General features: G+C 38.0%; 2 protein-coding genes across 2 annotated transcripts; one reads left to right on the top strand and one right to left on the bottom strand.

The window, feature by feature from the left end:
• The first annotated feature begins 13,173 nt into the window (after positions 1-13,173).
• On the top strand, positions 13,174-15,207 carry LOC110768486 (RNA-binding CRS1 / YhbY (CRM) domain protein). The gene is made up of 2 exons (XM_021972230.2): positions 13,174-13,816; positions 14,842-15,207. Exons 1-2 carry the CDS (start codon positions 13,247-13,249, stop codon positions 15,115-15,117), a joined length of 846 nt encoding a protein of 281 aa, XP_021827922.2. The 5' UTR covers positions 13,174-13,246; the 3' UTR covers positions 15,118-15,207.
• Positions 15,208-15,510: 303 nt separating this feature from the next.
• LOC110768485 (MATE efflux family protein) lies at positions 15,511-22,375 on the bottom strand. Its single transcript, XM_021972229.2, has 14 exons — positions 21,826-22,375; positions 21,635-21,729; positions 20,929-21,037; positions 20,746-20,801; positions 20,186-20,241; positions 19,576-19,714; positions 19,358-19,495; positions 18,434-18,502; positions 18,237-18,347; positions 17,882-18,010; positions 17,392-17,469; positions 16,268-16,339; positions 16,126-16,188; positions 15,511-16,043 (listed from the first exon to the last, which is right to left on the bottom strand). Exons 1-14 carry the CDS (start codon positions 22,274-22,276, stop codon positions 15,942-15,944), a joined length of 1,668 nt encoding a protein of 555 aa, XP_021827921.1. The 5' UTR covers positions 22,277-22,375; the 3' UTR covers positions 15,511-15,941.
• Positions 22,376-22,965: the final 590 nt, after the last annotated feature.

The following is a 22,965-nucleotide window of genomic DNA, read 5'->3' as shown; positions in this document are numbered from 1 at the left end:
ATTAGTCACAAATAATGGTGACTAGTAACCAAAGTCATTGACCACCCATTCAAATGTCACCAAAACTATTTTGTTGCTATAAAAATGTGACTAATGCTTTCTTTTTTTGTAGTGGAATGTCCATACATACTCTTCCTATCCATAGTTCAATTCGAATTAAAGCATGGTGTTTACTCTTAATTCAAACCAAGATAGCTAACATGCAAGCCTAAATGGTGATCAATCATTCAAACTAGCATATTAACTTATAAGCATAATGAATAAGAACAAAAACCATAATTGAAACTTGGAAACTAATTAAACTTGAATACTTAAGAAAGAATGTACATTACAAATAAAAGTAAAGTGGAACTAAGAAAACTTGAAGGAAAATTTAGTAAAATCATTTTGTTACAACAATTGACAACTTGAAAGGAAACTAAGAGAATTTGAGGGAGAGAAGGGAAGGGAGCTCTAGAGAAGTGTTTGAGAGCTCCGCCCCTTGGGCTGTGTTTTGAAGCTTGAAGACTTCTCTATTTATAGGGCTAAGAGGGAGGAACATCGTGATGAATTCCAACACCACCATTCCTCATTTAATACAATCCATAACTCCCACATCATCTTGTCTATGTTAGTGTGGTTCGAATCAATCCCATCCCATACTTCTTTTGCTGCACCTCAAGCTTTCTTCACATGGGATTTCAAAGGTGTTCAATTGTGGCTGTCTTTTGCTGCCAACCCATGTGGGTTTTCTTTTGGTTGCTGGAAATAAAAGATTCTTCTGAACCAGGCTTGGTGTAGGAAGGCCTGAGGTTTCAATATGTATCCAATGGGGCTCAAATTTGGATATGTCATAATAGACACCCATTGGAACAACTTGTATGAAGAATATATTCCCATCTGAGCAATACAAGTGTATGTTTTGGGCCTTGCAAGTTGACTGCCGAAAATAGACTGGAATTGACTTCATTGCAGTTAGCTTGTGGGCTTGTTTTAGGCTTGATCTTCCCTCCTACAAAATCTGGAAAAATCTGGATCTTCAAACCCTTTGAATTATCTTTCCAAGCATATGCAGCCCAGCTCAAGGAAAAATCGGAAAGCCCTTCAAATGTCATTTTTGGCCCAGTAACGCAGATGCTGCCGAATTTGACCTTAAGTTGCCAAAACTTGTATAACTTTCTCTAGAAGACTCGGAATCATGAACCGTAAAATTCTCCAGAAACTAGACTTCCGCATCTTTCCAATGATCTATGGCTTGTTATCTGGTTCTTCTTGAGCAAGTACAGTCCAATCCGTGAAGTTGACTGATCTGCAAATACCGTTTTGAGCTAACTTGTCTCCAAAATGCATTTAATGAGTCTCAAGCTTATTACACTGAAACAAACACAAAACTTATTAAAATCACAAGTTTAACTTAAAAACATAACCAAATCATAAGTTAGAAGGATACAAAATGATATGTAATTATGCACCGATCAATGGCCCATTGGGCTTGAACCCATTGGGATAGTCAAGTCATGTATGCATAATAAGATGACCGCATGATCACAAAATGCCCAGTGAACCCACATGGCCGGTTTTGCCAAGGGGAGACTTTGGTCTCCTCCTTGTGTGTCTATATAAATGAAGTTTGCCTTTTAAGGTGAGTTAGGGTTTTTAAGCTAGTTTCAAGAGAAGATTGAGAAGACCATCAAGCTATTCCCACCTAGCCAAAACCGGCCACCTTATGGAGAGAGCACTGCATCCTCTCATCCCTAGGTTGCATAATATTCTCCTTATTTCCTTGGTGTGGAAAAATTAGAGGTCACTTCTCTTGGTGATTCTTGGTGAACCATAAGAAGGCCTTTCTTACAAGGTGATCAACTCAAGGATGTCAACCTTGAGTAGTGCTTCAAGGGTAAAGTTTCTACTATCTTCTTCTCATAGTCTAGAGCGTCTAGGAGAGGAACAATCTAAACCAAGCCTTAAGATAATTGGGGTTAGTTTTGTTAAAGCTCAAAGATTCAATTTTTAGCTTCTGTTGCCTTGAGGTTACAAGTAACCTCATCTATGTGGCTAAATCAAACTAAAACTTTAATGTTCCCTTCAATCTTGTGATGTTGGTGGACCAACATAGGGTGGCCATTATCGCTGTGTTTTGATTAAGAGAGATTCGAGGAGCCTGTGCCTTGAAAGATAACAAACGAGCACGAAGATCAGCAAAGTCAGGAAGCGGAGGAAAATTGAGAATTGCTGTGACGAGCATTTTGTAATTGGGTCCTAAACCCCGGAGCGTAGTGGTGACAAGTTCTTTTGGGGAGACAGGTTCATTGATGGCAGCCAGTGAATCAGAAAGGGACTTAGCATGACGAAGGTAAGCATCAATGGGTTGAGTCTTTTTGCATATCCATGATTTAAAAATGAAGAGCAGATTCATTGGCCATACTGGAGTGAGAGAAGTGGCGTTGGAGACACTCCTAGAGATCCTTGGCAAAGGTGTAGCCGATGATGAGAGAGAGAGAGAGAGAATGGACTCAGAGAGTGTACTGGTGAGGTAGTTAACAATGAGTTGGTCTTGTTGGTACCACTGAGCATGGGCGGGATTGGTTTAGGTATGAGAGGCGGCGGTGGTTGTGGGTGTTTCGGTAGTAGAACTAGAGGTTTGGGCAGAAGGTTGTTTTTGAATGCCATCGATAAATTTCCAGAGGTTATGACTGACTTAAAATGGTTTGAGTTGGCGGAGCCAAAGGAGATAGTTGGAGTTAGTAAGCTTGATAAAATGAGAAGAGTTGGGCCTAGGGAGGGAGATGGTGTATTTAGACGAAGCCATAAGGTGGACCTAAAGGAGAGGATTGGATCGAATAAGGGAGAGGGAGGAAAATCTAGGTAAGGCTGATACCATGTAGAGAATATATTTCCTTGTATTAAATAGATTACACAAAGTCCCTATTTATACTGATACAAGAAATCTACTTAAGGTAGGAAATAATATAGACATGAATACAATCCAATTTACAGTAGGAAAAGCTAATTGCTAGACGGAGATTGTGAAGTTGACTTCTGTGTGTGCTAGGAAAGGAAAGTTGCGTTAACACAACATTATATATGAGGTCATTAGAGAGAGAGAGAGATGAGTTTATCCATATTTTACAATGGTGATCCTTCTTGAGCTATTAAATAAAGCCTGGATTTTCAGGGATAGTGAGTAAGCAAGTTGTAGTAAGAAGAAGGTGAGACGCATAAGTTGATGATCCAATTATGATGGATAACATGTCATATCTTTGGAAGATAAGATTGAATAAATCCTTCCGTAAAAGGTAGTTATAAAGAGTTATTTGATATGGACAAGTGAGGTAATATGTTGGGTTGCAACGAGAGGAAGATATGTGTGAGAGGTTACGTTAGAGGAAAAAGACCTTTGAAGATATGAGAAAGGATTAGTGGCATCGTGTGATGTGTCCATGGTGATTGCAAAAAGAGAAAGAAATGAGGTAAGGCCTTAGGAAAAGAGAAATGAAGTACGGTCTTAGGAGAATATAAACGAGGTTTGGAGTGTAGTGAAAAAAGAGAGAGAGAGAGAGAGAGAGAGAGAGAGAGAGAGAGAGAAAGAGCAAGAAAAGAAGCATTAGATATTAGAAGCTCTGATATCATGTTGAGTTTTCACTAAAGAAGAAAGAACCATGGCAGTTTTGGTTGTGCAAATATTATCGTTTACTGTTTAAGGCTGAGGGGATATGCACCAACATAGGTCATCCTACTTTGTGTAAGGAGACCAAATTCCAGCCAAGTCAAGTGGTGCTCAACTCCATAAGGCATAGCCAATAAAGAAATGGCAAAAAATAGATAAAATCCAACTAGTTGGATTTGGAATAAATAATCAGCCAAGATAATCCAAGATTTCAGATTGACTCACCGCTCACTTGTGAGACCTAAAAACAGCTAGGTCGAACTCCTTTTAGTACTGAAAACTGGACCAACATTTTGGATTGAGAACAACAATTCGGGTTTATCTTTTTCTAACTAAAAGGCCACCTAGATCCGACAAGTTTTCAGTATATAAAGCCTTTGTGATATGTAGATGAACTATCATGACTTGGCATTGTTATCGAGCTTCAAGACTCAAAGGACTCAAAAGACCCAAAAGATTAAGCAAAATAGTTAATTAGCAGTTCAATTTCACAAATATCGAAAAGAGAGATCGTAGTTCTCTAACAACCTATAACAAACATAACAACTTAACCAAAACTATACAGGTGTAACAAGAATAATTGGCATCGTTATCGAGCTTCAAGACTCAAAGGACTTAAAAGACTCAAAAGATTACGCAAAATAGTTAATTAGTAGTTCAATTTCACAAATACCGCAAAGAGAGATCGTAGTTCTCACATTTATCAAAGAGGATTGGAGCCCACTTGAATGATCACGCAAAGAAGCCTATGAGTTTCCTCAAGTTGCATCGCAAGCAAAGAAGCCTATGGGAACAGTTAAAAACAGAGAGAAATTGTTGTCAATCACCATCTTGTGAAAACAAGCAAGCATTAACCGAAAACAAGCAAGCATTAACCAAAACCAATTTTATATTATAAAAGCACTAAAACAACATTCAGTAACCTAAAATGGTTATGCTCCAATTAAAAATAGCTAATTTCTTATTTGGTTGATTGTTTACAAGGATCTTTTTTCATTGAGACTTAAAAAATATACCTAAAACAGAGATTCTGCCCATAGTTTACTTTAGGGGTTTCTAGATCAATGAAAGGTCTATAGCTGATTCGGTAAAAGGCTATTGGATCCAAAATTTTATTAATCAGTAGTGGCAATTTCACAAATACCCAGAAAGAGAGATCGTGGCTAGTGCCCACCTTTATCAAAGAGGATTGGAGCCCACTTGAATGATCACGGAAAGAAGCCTATGGATTTCCTCAAGTTGCGCCGCAAGAAAATAAGCCTAAGGGCTTCAATTGGTTAATGTTATATATATATATATATATATATATATATATATATATATATATATATATATATAAGGGGAGGGCAGCCTAGGTTATATATTAGTTCAATTTTTTATTATAAATAAAGAGTAACATGTCTCTGGTTAATCATGCTTAAACCCTTAGACCAGGCTAGGCACCAGGGAGGATTATGGCTTACATTACCTAACATGTCTATGTGGTGTGTATTCAATTCTACCAAATTATAGCGCATCTTTTTTTAGATTATTAGATTTTTTCCTCTCTCAAACCCTAGCGCCACACCCTCTCTCTCAAACCCTTAGTCTTTCAACGCAGCGAGGAGGGATGTGGTCACTACCCCTCCTTCCCTCCCCCCTTATACCCCTTTCAAATTCCAATTTTCATCTTCCATCTTCCTCTTCATTCCATCTATGTTATTGTGGGGGCCATTTTTGTTCTAGCAGCTCTAGGTGGACTTGGGTTGCTGTAAAGAGAGAGTGACGTTGCCCCTTCGCCTGGGTTCAAGGACTAAGCCCCAAAATATCCCGAAAGAATGCTGATTCTTAGGGAATATTCTGGTCATCTTCAATGGCTCATTGCAGGTTTTGATGTATAGTAGGTACTAGAATGATTTTGCTTGATTTTGTTGTATTGGAAGTGCTTTTCTTGAAGTGGAGTATGTGTTGCAGGTAGTGAAGTATTGTTGGAGAAGATGCTGAAGAAGATGGAGTTCCTGGAAGCTGGCATACAATAGCTAGTGGAAAACATACAGCAGCTGATGGGATGGTGTGAGATGGCTTCGGAAAGAGTTCATGTTGTATAGAGACTATAAAAGCTTGGCATGAGAGGTTTGTGGCGTGAGAGCTAAGTCTCCATGAGTTTAGCAAGAGAGCGTTTGCTTGAGTTGAAATAGGATGCTGGATAAAGGGTATTTTATGGCTTGGAATGGTTTCTGGTTGCTGTGAGAAGAAGATGATGGTTTCTGGGTTAAGCTTGAGTGTTTTCCAGCGGTGAGACTATGGCTTGCTCTATGTTGGTTGGTTTTGGGATGGCTTAAGATGGTTTTTGGATGATATTCGTAACTTGGAATGGTTTATGAACAAAGAAAAGCATGATGATGGAGGAAGGCTTGGGTTTTGTGTGTTTACGGCAATGGGTTTTCTGGAGAATGAGCTTGCCTCATGTTCTTCTTCTTGCAGCTGCTCTTCCGGCGGCTCTTTGGATTTCTATGACATGGCTTAGGTATGGCTTGCTCTTGATGTGGTTAGTTTGTGTATAAGGATTTGGATACTTGAATGGTGTTGAAGCATGGTAAGGCTTGTTTCTGGGTTTGGAATGGCTAAGGCTAGGTGATTTCCAACAGAGAGTGAGCTTGCCTCTCCCTGGGAGAAAAGGAGAAGAATGAAAGGGGTTATGCTTGGGTATTTCTAGCAGTGGATATATTGCTTACTAGTTGTCCCCTTTTTTCGTTGGATTAGTCATTGCTTCCTTTTATAGACGCTGGAGCTCCAACATTTATGAAGCAAGCAATGAATGAGCGGCGCAGAAGTTGGCAACATTGATTTATGGCGTTTGACTCAGGTTTTCTTGCTGGGAAGTTGGGGTTAGGTAGTAGGCACCGCATCCTGGTTCTAGAGCTACTGGAAGGGTTTAGTGCTCGAAGAAATTGGGAGTCGGGTAATAAATGTTGGAAGAAAGTGCGCTTTCTCTACCTACCCATTCAACAGGCTCAAGAAAATGGGCTTGGGTTTTGGGGTTCCCAAGTAGCCCAAAACCTCTATTCTTTTAAACCTTTGATGGGCTTCATGGATCCTTGCAACCATTCACACCACAACTCGCTCAGCAAGCCCCAGGCATGTATGTGGCTTGGGCCTACTTAGGCTTGTCGGGTGGTTTAGCATAGGATAATGTATTATTTGTTTGACATGGCATGTACATTATTTATATATTTATTTAATGGATAAATTCCTAAAATACAGCTTGGATTAACGCATGACCAACATTATATGTTATATTAAACATTCTTAAGCTTCTCGTGACATTTTGGGCCTCAACAGTTATCATCCATCTTCCATCTTCCTCTTCATTCCATCTCTGTTTTCTTCCTTCTTTTAATTTCCCAACTCCCTTTAAATTCCACCCTCCTTATATGGCTTCTTCAAGGACTCTATCTCTCTCTTGGATCTATCGAACCCCATGGGCTGCAGCGATTCATCTCAAACACGATTTTTCGTGTCCCCTTCGGAAGATGTGTAGAGCTCTTGCTCGGGTGCTTGCACCACCTCCTTCCATTCTTGGGTTGTTATCACCTCTTTCCTTGTGTAGGATGTTGGTTCTTTGGCTTTGGGAAGTGTTTTCCCTAGTTTGTTCTTGGATTGGCTATTGTTTCCTTCTTGGTGCTTTGGTGGTTTCGTTTTTGTAGGAGTTATTGCATCTTTGATGGTCGGTTTATGTTTTGCGAGGGATTTTCAGATCTGTAGTTTTTGTATTTGTTTTGTGTGTTTTGGTGTGTTTGCAGTTCTTTCACTCATCATTAGTCCTAGTGGCGATGTCTCGGTCTTCATGGAAGCTGCGGCAGCGGTACTTTGGCGTTTGGTGGTGTTTCTGCTTTTGGTTGGCTCTGGCTTTATGCCAGTTTGGTACTCTGACTTTATGCCTGTTTGAGTTTTATTTCTAGTGGACTTTTATTGTTGCATTTGTTTGGACTCATTTTATGAGTTTCACTATCTTGTAATTGGCATTGCCTTTCTATCAATGAAACTTGATTCTGACCCCAAAAAAAAAATAAAAAATAAATAAATAAATCAACTTTTTTATATTCTAAATGACCATCATGTTTTACTATTGATTCTACAAATACTATAATATGAGTGGATTTAATATATACAATAATGTAGCTTTTATTTTTATTTTTTTATGAAGTGATATTTTAACTAATCTAATGTACAAGGAAGGGGATCGAACTTGGATATAAACCACATTTACACAATAACTATAGCTAATCAGACGCGAGCCCCTCCTCGGGCGGATTCCTCCTTTTGCTCCTCAGCCTACAGGGTATTAGCAGCCGTTTCCAACTGTTGTTCCCCTCCCAAGGGCAGGTTCTTACGCGTTACTCACCCGTCTGCCACTGGAAACACAACTTCCCGTCCGACTTACATGTGTTAAGCATGCCGCCAGTGTTCATCCTGAGCCAGGATCGAACTCTCTCATACACTATGGGGATGGTGAGAAAAGATATATTTTACATCCCAGAGGGGCTATAATTGGAGATACCATTGTTTCTGGTACATAAGTTCCTATAAAAATGGGAAATGCCCTACCTTTGAGTGCGGTTTGAACTATTGATTTACGTAATTGGAAGTAACCAATTAGGTTTACGACAAAAGATGGACCATCTATGCCACAACTTCTTTAATCGTATTCTTAAAGCCCAACAACCGGATTTTAATATATATATATATATATAGATAATAAAAATGGGATGCTATTGTTAACTTGGAGATTAAAGAAGGAAAGCCAACTCACTTTTCTTCATGGAATCTGGGTTGCCGGGTTTGACTTGAGAACGATGCGATTGGAGTTTGAGGCTTTGTGTGGTTACAACAAAGTGGGGTTTTCAGCTCTGCTTTATGAGCTTCAAAGTAAAATAGCTAAGTGACAAAGCTCCACAAGCAAGATGAGACAGTTGGGGTTTATCGAACCCAATGAGGAAAGTGAGTCTCGTTTGTCCTCACCACAGCACAAAACCCATATGCAATTGTTGCTGGGTATTGGCTTGGAGAAGTTAGACAGCTGTAACTTCTCTTAGAAGTTGAGGGTTTTAAGCACCTAACAATAAAAGGTGGGGCCCTCTCTTCAAGCAAATGGTTTTGTGAACAAATAAAAGAGACTTTGTCATTGTTGAAGGTTTCTGGTCATTTTCGACCAAAAAAGAGAGTTCTGGGCACAAGTGGAAACTACAATACGAGGGTTGTGCAATGGGTTAATCAATTGCCTATTTTCCTGCCATTAGAAACATAGTTAGATGGTCCTAATTAGGTGGCCCTTCTTTTAGCGGTCCCAAATATAGGGAAGGCCAAACCCTAGCTAAAAGAAAAACTCTCTCTCTCTGAAAGCTTAGCCGCCGCCCCCCTTTGGGGGTTGGTGGCCATTTCCTTTGGTGCAACCCGTCCTGTTTCTACTCCCTTTCCTTCTTCTCATCCCTCCTTTCCTTTGCCTCCCGCTTCCCCTGTTGGGGTTTTATTTTACTTTTCCACGCCTTTTTCTCTTGCTTTGCTTTAGTTTTGGCTTTTGGTCCAGATCTCTTCTTACCCATCTTTCTACTGCTACTGTGGCTGATTTTGGGTGGGTTCGTGGTTTTCTGGTAGCTCTTTCGGCGGTCGGCGCGGTGGTGGGCTCTGTTTTGGTGCTCCTGTTTAGATCTACTCAGATCTATTCGTTTCCCCGGGACTGCTCATCGGCCTGGTCGGCTTGGGTGTTCTCGGCTCTCCCTGGAGTTGTCGAGCTTGCGGTGCAGATCTGTTTTTCTGCAGTTTTCTTGCGGTTTTTTAGTGCTTCAACTCGTTTTGCGAGTGTTGCTTGTTCAGTCTCTTCTTGTATTTGCTTGTAAGAGTTTAAGTTTTGTTGTATTTGTAGTTTGGGTGCCTTGGCGTTTGGCTTTAGGCTGTTACTGTTCGATGCCGGAGTTTTCCTGGCCTGCGGTGTTTTTACCGCTTTATCTCTGGTCCTCTGTGGCCATGACTGGAGTGCCCGATTTTTTCGGTGTCCTCCCTCTCTGGACTACTGTCCAGTACTGTTCTCTCTGGCCTGCTATGGCCATGTCCGGAGTGCCCTTTGCTTCCGGTGTCCTCCTCCTTTGGACTACTGTCCACATCTGTATTAACCCTTTCTGGGTATCTGTAACCGTTTTGGTTCTTGTTCTGGTCTGTATGGCTTTTAGCCTGGTGCTTGATTCATGAATACAATATCGCTTATTCTCAAAAAAAAAAAAAAAAAAAGAGACTTTGGTGGCCCAAGGATGCATGCGGTTTTGGCCTTCAGACTTGGGTTAAAATTGATGAATGCCAATATATATATATATATTAGTACCAACAAATGGCCAAAGATGACCTTTTAAGTTGGCTGGAGAATAAAAGGGGTTTTTGGCATGAGAGAACCCACGTAGGTTTACCTTGGTATTCCCAAACTTGGGTCAAATTGGCATGGGTGTTGAAAGGCTATGAGCAATATATATGTTGCATATTATACTTTGTAGATATATGTAATAATATAATAAATTAAAGGCCTATGACCTGGGAGGTTGGAGACAAGAATGAAAGGCCAACTAAGTGGCCTACGAACTCCCTTTCTCTATCTAAATATATATATGTGTATTAGTATTGAAAACTAAGAAGTCATGTAAACCTTGGCCAAGTTTCTTGGATGGACTCATTGGAATTCAAGTCACCCGACATCGGTGGATTATGTTTAATCAAAATTAGAGACTCCGGAAGCCACATCATCTCATTAGATGTTAAGCCTAAGTGCCCGTTTGACATTGCTTATTTGGGGTGATAAGTGATTTTAAAAAAAATTTGAGAAGCCCAACCCGTTTAGTAAACTGTGAAAAAATCACTTATTGTTAAAAATTGCTGTGAGAGAAAGCTATAAGGGAAAGCAGCTAATGAGGTGCTGTCATTTTCTAATTATGCAGAAATCAGTTTCGAAGAGGCGTTGGGTTTAATGATTATGCAACAATTATTTTCTGATTTTGTTGAAATCAATATCAACAACACTTTTAACAAAAAATTTACCAAACGCCAAACTGCTTTCTCTTACAGCTAATTTCTCTCACAGCAAATCTAACAGCGATTATTTTCACAGCACAGCAATGCCAAACTGGCCCTAAGTCCTCGGAGGTCCAAGCCCAACTCGCGGAAGTAGGCCCAAAACCTCCGGATGTTTTCATGCACGTGACGAGATCCATCCAAGGAAAGCAATCAAAGAGAGTGATGTCAATCTGGAACATTCCTAAGAAGGAGAGAATCAAGTGATCAGATTTGCAATATGATGATCTCATTCGAATCAATTCCCCGAATTTAGGAAGCCACACAAGGAAAGATTTTGAACAAAGTTGACCTTTGGCCATTTAATGGCCAGCCCATGGGCTGACGAATGCCCCTATATAAACTACATCAGACAAAGAGCAAAAGACTCGACATCAAACACAAAAACCTACTTCTTGTCTTTCAATTTTCTATCCCTAGACTAGGTTTTTATTTTCCAAGCAAGTAGACTAGATCAGTTCTTCACTTTCGTTAATTTAAGTTCAATTTCTTGCATTTTCCTTTATGTTGTTTTAAGATTCAAGTTTATCGCTTTATTTTTAATTGTTATCGAATTCTCTTTAAGTTTAATTTAATTTTAGATTGCTTTATTTTATTGCCTTTATCGTTTATATCGTTCTTATTTCGTTCTTCGTTTAATTTATGTTTATCTATTGCTTTGATTTACTTTATCGCATTTTAATTCTTGTTTTTAAGTTCAATCACATCTTTTAATTTAATTTGCATCATTATCATTAAAATCTCAAAAAATACTAAAATACCCATACGAAACCTAACCATCCTCGACCCCGAGGAAGTGAAAGAACTTAGGCCAAGAGGAGGTTCCTTGCTTGGCCGATCAATCAGCTGGTTAGAAGTCAGAAGTGCGAACATAACAATCCAACTTTTTCCATTTAAGCTAGTCAGTGGCTTGGTGGTGGCACGCCTACGCAATCCAAGAGAAAAAGGACCAAAAGTTCCTTCCTTCGGCCACCTCGACCGAAAAGAGGGAAACATGATGGAATATGAAGAAAAATCATTCTCTTATTACAATTACTAGTATCTCCAAACATGTGAGGCATTTTCCCCATATCTTAATTTTATGGAACCTTCCTTTGTGCCTCACTTTATCATTTTTTGTGAACTTCGTCCACAAAACTATTAACTTGCTAATGTAATTTGGGCAATTTAGTAATATTAGCTATAAAAAAATAAAAATAAAATCCAAATTTTCATCAAATGTAACATCTCTTGATAGAATAATCTTCCTTGAAATTGGATCATACAGCCTGTACCCTTTCTCACTTGCACCATAACCTACAAAGATGCACTTATGACTGTTTTCTTCCAACTTGTGCCTGAGATTAGAGGGGATGTGTGCATAGCAAAGTGAGCCAAAGACTTTCAAATGAGCTATCCCTGACTTTCTGCCACTGTAAGCTTCAAATGAGAATGAGGTTAGTATTGACATTCTCAACGAATCCATTTCGTGAAACAAACTCTACCTAGTAAAAACGGTAATTTTCAAATCTAATATGACAACTGCCATGAAAAGCACAACTACCTCTCATTCCATAAGTACAAACAAGAAGTTCTCTAGTTGCAATTTCAAGGCACTTTTTACAATTTTCGCTAGAAAGATCCTCAATACATTTAGTCGCACCATAAAGTGAAATAGCTTTTAATATTTGTAGCTTCCCGCGAGCATACAATGTTTGGCCAACTATTTTAGAGCATATATGGGCTAACAATTCGTGAACTTTCCCATGCATAAAATACATAAATAAGGGATCACCAACGATTTTGGTATTTATCTCATAAAATGCATTATATGTGTCAATTACATTAAGAAAATTTGCATCTGAGTATTTTAAGAGACAATATGCGTCGTAAAATATAGCTCCTTGAGTGAACTGACATTGCTTTTGAAGCTCTTGGCCTGCTTCAATGATACATTTTATGCATAGTGTGTAGTGGTTGGCTTTTTTCATAGAATTCCAGCATTGCGCTAGCCCATATGCATAAGTATTTGTTTCTTTCATAGATTTAGCTGTGCTGCTGATAACTCCACTGCGATATCCTGAATGTGATATTTCTTTAGACAATACATGTATTAGTAACCTAATTTTAGTTGATTGAAACATTTATGTCCCAAAATATGTCCTCCAAAGGTTTTATGAAGAAAAATAGTGTATAAGAAAAAACTTAGAAGGATTAATGCTTTTGAGTATAACATGTTCAAAAATTGAATTTGGATTCAATTGAACTCTTAAAACAAAGACATATATATATATATATATATATATATATATATATATATATATGACATGAAAAAACCCAAACTTTTCTATAACTTGGTCTTGGAATTTACTGACTTGGATTGGAATACGTTGCAAATGAAGTGAAGCTGAGAAACTGAAAGTAGAAATTCTACAATGATGAAAGTGAAAAACTACCGATAGTGAAATTTGGCCTAAATAAACATTACGAAGGTAAGTGTTGTTGGGTAAGCTTAAAAAACTAGAGCAAATGGCGGCAGCATCAGCAGTAGGAGCCCCAACCTGTCACCGGCTCCACTCCCTCCTCCACCGCCCATCACCGCCATCTTCTTCCTTCTCCCTTTTCCTCAAACCCCTTCTCATCTCCACCACCACCGTCTCCACGACTCCATTCATCCCACGCCGTAGAATTATCTCTCCTTCCCTTCCTTCCCTCCCTTCTCGTCCTCTCCTCTTCTGCCACTCTTCCACTCTCTCCCACTCTCCTCCTGCCCCCAAAGCCTCTGTACAAGAAGCAGAAGAAACCCAACAACTTGAAATTCCAGAAGATGATGATAACGATAATGGTGAGGAACCCGAGATTGAAATTGAGAACTTGGATAATAAGGAAAATGCCCAAGTGGGTTTGGAGTCTTCTTCGGGTTTGAAGAGAGATGGGGTCAAGCCACCAAGCCTTACGGTGAAAGAAAAGAAGGAACTTGCGTCCTATGCTCACAGCTTGGGGAAGAAGCTCAAGTCCCAGTTGGTGGGAAAGTCCGGTGTTACAGCCAGTCTTGCAGCTTCTTTTGTAGAGAATCTTGAATCCAACGAGCTTCTCAAGGTAATTTGTTCATTTATGAATTAGTGTTTTTCTTTTTAAAGAAGAATTTGGTGGTTGAGTTAGTACCCAGTTGGGGTTTAAGGGTTTATGCCAAAATTGAGGGATTTTTTTTGTGCTAGTGTGAAATTTGTCTGCTGTTTGTTGATGAGGCAAGTTGCATTTTCTCAGATTTGTCATAGGAATGGATTGAAGATAATTGAAGTCTTATCTTTTTTCTTTTTGTCACAGAAGTGTTGATTCTGATATTTATGGAATGCATATGGGGTAGCTTTCTTACTTCTCTTTGAATATCTAGTAGTAAGGGGTTTTGGTTAATAAATTTTGAAATCTCAAATTGAAGTGATCTGATGAACTCATTATTCTTATAGGGTTGCCCATCTACTTGCTAAACATGTGTTGTTATGTCATGAGATGTCTGCTTGATGATTCTGCTAGCTACTGCTCTGTAATAAAATGTTGTCTTCTGATAAAAAGGTCATAATTCTAGGCTCTATTGATAGTTTGCGAGGATCATATTTTTTTTTTTTTTTTTTTTTTTGAATAGAAACACTTTTTATTCAAAATTGAATGGAAAAAATGATGACATTTAGGACACAGACCAAACAGACACACTTGCCAAAAAACAGGGCTTTGTTGAGTTGAGTTGAGCTGATTTGGAACTAGCTCTTGATGACACTGCATAAGGCACAAGCTTCCCTATCAATCAGTTACTCCAAATTAGAAGAAAAACCTTGTACCATAGTTTATAACTGTACAATGTTTGTAGCATACTCTATGGTTTAGACTTTAGACTTTAGAACCTGATATGGAAAACTCCCGAACAGCCCTCCAAGGGAAGGTAGATGTAAACAAAGACTAACTCGGACAAGATGAGTTATTTTTAGAAAATTATCGTAATAGTCTGTATTTCATTTGTTGTGTGTCATTCTGTTTTCTCTCTTTATTTTACTTTTACCAATTGAAAGTGAAGAACTGAAATATAGGTGTGCTTAGCTAAACATAGTGCCATTTAATGTTGTGAACAGGTAAAAATACATGGAACATGCCCGGGAGAGCTAGACGATGTGGTGAAACAATTGGAGGAAGCAACTGGTTCAGTTATTGTTGGTCAAATTGGTAGAACAGTGATTCTATACAGGCCCAGCCTCACCAAGTTGAAAGCAGAGGAGAAAAGGCAGCAGATGCGGAAGGTATTTATGAGACGAAAGACGTATTCGAGACCCACATCGGTGGAATTTCAGAAAAAAGGAGAAAGACCAAGTACGTTTGGGCGTGATAGCCGAGGAAGAACTAGGGTCTAAATTCCTGTCACATTAGGGTTATGGTAATATTATTCTGGAGCTGTGTTGACAAGGTTCTGGGGGAAGGAGTTCTTACATTTTACCTTCAAAGCTTTGCATTGTGTGGATACTGTGGAATTTTTGTTGCAAAGTCAAATTTAAACTGAACCAAAAAATGAAATTGAAAGGTAACCTGGGATCTTGCTGAAAGATGGTGCATGTGGCTGGCATCGGTGACCATAATGGCAAAGGGTCATCTTGTTCTCTTCCCTAGTATCAGAAAAATTGAATCTTCACTTCTAATCATTCTCAACTTAGAAAATAAAAAAGAAAGGTTTCTTGGAATCATTTTCTAAATTATGTTTGGTTGTGATGCTTAATTACGTGTGAATATCAAATTGTAAGGCATAAATAGAATCCCAAATGCATACTTTAAATTATATAAAAAATAGGAATTGGTTTCATCATTGAACTTGTTCACCAATTGGATTGATCAACACCCAATTAGTTTACAAATAAAAACTGTGAATCTTTTTCTAGTCATTTATGTATGGAGCTTCTCTTTCTGTCTACAGAACAATTACAACAATTGATCAAAAGAAACCGCAGCTGCTTATAATTACTTTCTTGACGCCAACATTGCTTCCATCTGTTCATTGGATCTTGAAGTAGAACCTTGAACGTTCCTAGACATAAGAATAGTGCCAACCTCATTTTTGGCCACTGGGATATTGCGCATCTAATGTGATCATAATTGCTAATCTGTAAAATGATAACACTGCAACATGAATTTGATCCACGCCAAGATGTTACCATTTAGCTCATATGTTCATATGATTCCTAGATTACACAGCTCTGAGTTTTTCCAATTTGTAGCGGCTCATATCTTCAGAGAAAAGAATGCCGTCGGGGGATATCAGGCGTCGTAGAGAGAGGAAAAACCGCATCTGCAATGAAAGCTTTGTATTCAGATAAGTTCAAATAGGTAAATATTTAGACATGCACAGTCATAGAGATATTGGTCTTTACCCATTGGAATGCTACCAGTGCCCACCAGCAGCCTGCTAAACCATATCCTCTACTGCTCAACAGCTGATGAAAGAAAAGTGTGGATGCATAAAGAACCAATAACTCTTGAAGTCGACACCAAGAGATTTAAAACAGATCTTACCAGCAATAGAAGTCCACCTAAAGAGAAGCATCCGCTCATGGACAGACTAATAAATTTTAGATCTCGTCCAGCCTGAAAAAAGAAAATTCTGATGCTCGAGAAAAAGTTTGTGCCTATGATGTAAGAGAGCTCTCTATAGTAATATAATAAAATAAAAAACAACAATTTGAAGCAAGTTTGGACTCCAAATCATGGCATTCAAAAGAGGGTCTTTCTTTAATTTGTAATTTGGATAATCAGCAAGTAGCACAAGATTTAGCAAAACAATATAGCTTGTTGAGTATGTGCTTGTGCTGTCGGATTTCAAAAACAAAAAAGAAAAGCCTACTTCCAGCAGAACAGAAGTTCTGGAACACTAAAGTGCATAAATGAGATTTTGGGAGACTTGTGTATTTCTCTCAAGTGGTTATTGTTGTGATAGAAAACACCATGGGATACATGGCAGAAGGGGATGAAATGCCTAATGTCCCAGTGAACTATAGACCCAAAAGAACTGAATTCTATCATCTGGGGAAAGGTAAACCATAGGCCAAAAAGTGCATCCCTTGTCCAGCAAAAGCAATGGAATGACGGTTTCCTTTTATTTTATTTTTAATCAGTAAGCCATAAGTTTTATTAGCAATGACAATACCTGGAAAATCTGACCTCAGATGGTGACGAGTTGGGGTATATATTAGTCTGATTTTCCCAAAGCACAAGAAAAAAAAAGGAAAAATAGAAAAGGAAGAAAAGAAGTCCCTTAGCTCAACAAGCTTTCAGTTAAAGTAAGATTAAGTCCTATTAATAGAGACAGAAAATCGAGTTCGCTGAAAGGTAGTGCATGTTTCATGAAGATAAGACAAATCACAAGGAGCATCCATCAGACGTTTGACCATGCCACAGAAAGTAGAATCCCATTCAAGTACACAACATGACTATCAAACTTATTAAACCCTTCCAAGAGAGCTTATATTTCACATTTATAAACAGGATGAACTGTTCAGTATTTCCACTGGAAACACAGTGCATACATAACTCAAAGTTTTCATCAATCTTTGATCTAAAAGGCAGGCACAAGATGTGCAACCAAAGGCTTATAAGAAGAACATTAGAAAAATCATCATTGAAGATAAAATTGAACATACCAGCAATGTTCCCTCAAGGCTGTGAGTGGGGGGAGTCACAGCTAATGCAAGAAAATATGGTATCAGCACCTTATGCATCTGCATTAACACATAATAGAATATGATGAGGAATTACACTTGTGGAACCTTTTACAAGTTATTACAACTCATGACCAACGGACTTGTAGAACCTTTTATCAGTTATTCCACCTTTTCATGACCAATGTAAGCCATAGGTGAATAATCAATATGCATGGAGTCAAAAATTTGATATGATTGGAAGAATAAATGCTGATGATTCAGTTTAAAAGCAGTTGTCACAACCCTCTTATACTATGCGTCCGGTGGAAAGCTGTAAATATTATAGAAGGATCAATACAATTTATAAAGGAGCTAACAACCCAACTTGATTCTTTCCTTGATCAAGATACACAGCAGCACTTATAACTAATGGCAACAAAAGAAATTTGAATTAGAAGACTTTAACGAGTTTAAGAAAGCAAAGACCAACCTCCTGTATGATCTTCTGATCAGGTGTAAAGATATTGGGAAACAACCATGGAACACATGTTCCAATGATACCTAATACCGAACCAAGTATAGCTCCAATGATGACAAGTGACTTCAGCAGCATTCGAGCCTGTTCGTATCATAAAACTTTCAGAAGACAATGAACAAATAAACATTAATATAGATACAGATTCTAAATAGGAATAATCTACATTATATTCATTGAAAGGGGAGTATCCTATGTAATTTATTTGTCCACACCAAAATATACACGGAAACTCTTCAAATCTCAAACAGTACAACCAAGATAAAAATTTAGATGTCATCATATCAATAGAATGTTAAGTAGGACACACCTTTGCCAAACTACGATTTACTCCATATATAAACTCAGGCATAAATGATTGCGCAGTTTGAGAGAGAGGTTCACCCCACACCGTACACATGCAGAATGTTTGAATCATGACCTAGTAAATGGCAAGCCATCAATGCACATAACCATCTTATCTCCAAAAGTAAACCACTACTAACATGAAATTTGACCAAAACTAACCTGATGAGCAGCCATGGTATTTGTTCCCATAGATGTTGCAAAATATACAAGGAGGGAGTAGAAAGCAACCTATGCATCACAAATTCACAATATCACTATTAGAGAACAAAATTATATTTTAATTAAGATCCCAAGTTAGATAGAAAATTTTGGTTGCCTAATCTGTTTAGGGGTGTGATCCAGTTTTTCCTAAAGTGAGTGAGTTGGTTGTTATTTAGTTTCCTTTAGGCCGTATTCTATTTAAACTAAAGCATCTAACTTTCTCCCTTATTTTTCGGCACAGTATCAGAGCATTAGACCTAACCTTCTTTGGGAAAAATATTTCTTTTTCTGGACAAACTTAGCTATGTTATAAATAGGTTGTCATAATGTTCTCCAATTTTATTTTATTTTCCTCTCCTTTGTTAGTCTAACCGTTTGTTCTGTACTTATAGTAGTCGACATCCGTTGTTCATCGTTTCTCATTGTTAACCATTAGAAGTCTAGTTTTGCATCATCATCTTCGACATCTTCACTAACTACTATTGGTATTTCTTCTTTTCTATGTTTCTGATTGTGATCCACTGATCCTCATAGGACTCCTGCTGTCCCCTTCTGGTCAGATCTTGTTGTTGGATGTTCCTTTATTGGTTGCTCAAGCGTTGTTTGGGTGCTCCCTAAGTTGAGTCATGTTTGGTTGCTGAATTTATTAAATGTAGTATGACTATTGAATATTTGTTCATAAAAATTTAAAATACACAAACGTATTTATGAAGTTTTGGTTTGAAATTTGTGATGATAATGCCATCTAGTATGAGAATTTAGAAGTTTTGTCCCTTATCGATTTAAGAGGGAGTGCAAGAGTATCGATCATGTTTAACGAACTATGAAAAATGAGAAAATCGCATCAGACATGATAAAGAAATTTAAAAGAGTAAATTGAACCTTCGACATCATTGTCACAAATACTGGAGCAGCAAGCCCAAGTACTGTCAGAAGTTCCTTGGATGAGGGAACAGAGATTGCATAGCCGTTGTATCCTTTATTGTTGAGAGCTTCAATCATCATATATCCTGCAACAACCTATTTTATACCAGTCAGTAGTAGTGGAAAAGAAGTTAATGTGCCAATAGGAAATATATTAATATGTTCATCTAGCATACCTGTGACACCATTGTTGCCCATGCTGCACCAGCAATACCATAGCCTAAGAAGCTACAGAGGAGCACATCACCAACGGCATTTATGGCACTAGCTACAGCCAAGGCCTTCAAAGGACCCCAGGAATCTTTCATGCCAAGACTGGGAAACAGATTGAGAATATCAGAGACTGAACATGAAGTAACAGCTGCTCACAATCTCATTAACCTCAGCACTTAAAATTCCTGCCAGAGATAACCTTCCCTTAGGCAATAAAGTGATTCAAGTCAAAATAATAGTTTTGCCTGATAAAAAGTCAAATTAAGAGTGCTCGTCTCATACTTGTTTCTGAGACAATGAGACGTAAATTCATAAACTTAATTATATCAACTAGATGGTGCCAAATTTCTTTCTTTGACAGTAAATTCTTCTCAGTTCTCCCCCAATAGAAACAATATCCCCTGTGCTAAACAGATATTAAGGCCTTTACCATATCCCTTATGTAGAGCAGTTGCTAATTATTTTGAACAAGGAGGACCAGTAGAGCTTCTATCAATTTACTTATTCACTTCTATATCTTTAAATGGTTAGAATTTTATGCTGTAGATAATGCATGGGAAGAGATATAGTAACCTTGCACTCTGAGTAACCCAACCAACAAGAAGTGCAGGCCATGCCAATCCTCGTATCTACCAACAGAAAATAATCAGTCAAATTACAAAGTCATTTAAAAAGAAATCAAGACAGGGATTCTTCTACTGGTTGTAGAAGAACACCAAGCAGAAAGATATGTCAAATGATCATCCGTTGTGACAACATAGGAGCAATCAAGTAAAGAAAAGACTCAGTTTTGATTTCGCCTACTAATGAAGAACGGGACATTATTAAGCAATTACTTACTTTTTGAGCACAAATTTGTGTTGCAGAAACATTAGTTTGGACTTCCATCACAAGTATAATAAGACAGGTTCTCATTTATTTGCACCTTCCGTATGATAACTATGAACAATGGCACTAAACAAATAGAAATACCTCTTAGATCAAATAATCTTGACAAGATAATGCACAAATTCTACCAAAAATCTCATTCTCACGTGTACGTATACGCACAAATGTCGTTGTCATGCATATGTGACCTAATGACTAAGAGCAAATGTAAATAACAAAAACGAAAAGAAAAAAAGGAAAGACACCTGAACATATGTATTCGCTGCAGAAATAAGTTCCACATTCTTTGATCCAGAAAAGGCTGAAAAGCAAGAATTCATAAGTCAATAATCATCTATAAAATGCATAAATTAAACAATTGAACAAAATCAAGCACTTTATCTTTCGGCAACATAAGGATATCTAAAATATGTATCTGTCCTCATTACCCGTTAGTGCCCATGAACCAAAGAACCTTGTAAATAAAAGCATTAAGAAGCCACAGGTCAATCCAACAAAGAGCAAATTAGATATCTGATGTTGCACTTCATTTTTATCCTGCACCAATACTAGATAGTCAAAGAAATACAATAAAAGTCATGGAAAATAGAGATCTAAGTAGCAGATGAATTCAGCATGAGAATTCATAAGTATACATAACAGAAGTTTGTCTCAGGAAAAAGAAAAGAAAGAGAAAGCAAGAAAACACGATTTGATGCCAAAGCAATAAATGTAGTCTGTTACAAATTACAACGTAGTGATAACAAATATACACACTGACAGTGCATGAACATCTCACAAACAAAACCTCATGCCCATGCTCACAAGCAAGTCATCAGCTATCATTATATTTGTTCTATTAGAGAAGTCTTGTAATGAATTTTCAAGAAAATACCAACTATCCAATGGGAAAAACTTGTCCCCACCTAACTATGGCCCTTTGAGTTAAATCCATTTTCAAAAATTGACTGAAATGACTATACCTCCCCGGACTGCGTAGTTGTCTTGGAAAGACTAATATATCAGCAATCATGAATCATGTTTATAGAATATGGGCACAAAAAATACCCAAAAGATGAAAGTTTCATGTCTAACTCATTTTCTTATCAACACCTACGCAATGCACACTTTTCCAATATCCTAAGAGAAACTAACCTGTCTTGCAAGCGAAGTGGCAACCATGTTTGAAGTTGCAATAGAAAGGAACATGAACACATAGCTCATATAATCACACATTACAGTTCCAGGGCCTGCACAGAAAATAGTAAACAGAGCTCAGCTAAATTTTCACCATTACCTAAACAAAAAAACAAAAACAAAAACCCAAGTTTATTTGAACTAAGTACCTAAAGCAGCAAGCTCAATAGAGCTTCCCTGACCAATGACCACAGTATCTATGAGACTCATAAGTGGGCCACATATCCAGAGCCCCGTGGCAGGTCCCGTAAACATTGCAATCTCCTTCATTTGATTCCATAGACTCGGATTCTCCAACTCTTCTTTTTTCACCTCCACAACTTCTCCAGACACCGAAGCATCATCTTCCCCATCTTCTACTCTACGATTTCCGGCGCTATCTTCGAGGTTTTCGCTAATGCAACCTGTGGCGAACCCATTACGACGTCGTACTGGAGCCGAGAAGCGTAGTTTTGGGAGGCGAAGTGTGTGGGTAACGCGTGAAGTGAAAGAGAGAGATGGATTGCTGAAGAAGAGTGAAGGTTTGGAACGAGAGCTGTGGGTGGGGATTTGGAGGAGACAGGAATGAGGAGGGTGAGCTATCAGGGTTTTGGTTTGCATTTTTTTTGTTTGCTTTCCGGGAAAATTGGGCAGGAAAATCTCCGCCCGGGAAAGAAAAAGGAAGAAAGTTTGAAGAGACGACGTCGAAGGCCAACAAATTTGAAGAGGAAACCTTGGTCATTTGCCATTGGTGAATTCAAATAAAATGGGTTAACTCCACGTGGAGGGTTGGGGTCTTTTCTTCCATGTAGGCTTTTTGTTGTAGCTTTTTGTTTTAGCAAATTTAGATTATTATTTTTTTAAGTGAAAAAAGGTACAAGGAAGAATTCTCTACCAATCTTATAACCATATATTCATAGATGGAAATGGACAGAAGTGGTAAAATAAGAAAATTTCAGCAATTTTTAGAGATTGTGGGATAAAGTGAGAAAATTTCAGTTTTCAAGGGATAAAGTGAGACTGAGTCCGTTCTAGGGGTAAAACAATAATTAAGCATTAATTCTATGTAAAACGGATTTGGGAAAACTTAGATTGATACCAAACTTAGGTCTTGTTTTGAAATTTTTTTTAAAAATAAAAGTAAAAATTGGGTTACTTGAACTTTTTAGTGTAGGCGACAACCATTTTTAGATTCAATAACTCTTAATCTTGTAATTTGTATACCTTTGGAATTTTGAGATCAATTGCTAACTCAGTTAAATTTTGAGGATTTATTTATTTATTCATTTTTTTTTGTATAGACAATATTG

This window comes from Prunus avium, chromosome 8 (assembly GCF_965620075.1).
Source record: "Prunus avium chromosome 8, drPruAviu1.hap1.1, whole genome shotgun sequence".
Classification (NCBI taxonomy): Eukaryota; Viridiplantae; Streptophyta; class Magnoliopsida; order Rosales; family Rosaceae; genus Prunus; species Prunus avium.
The sequence above is the reverse complement of the archived record's forward strand: the minus strand, read 5'-3'. Positions and strand labels throughout refer to the sequence as shown.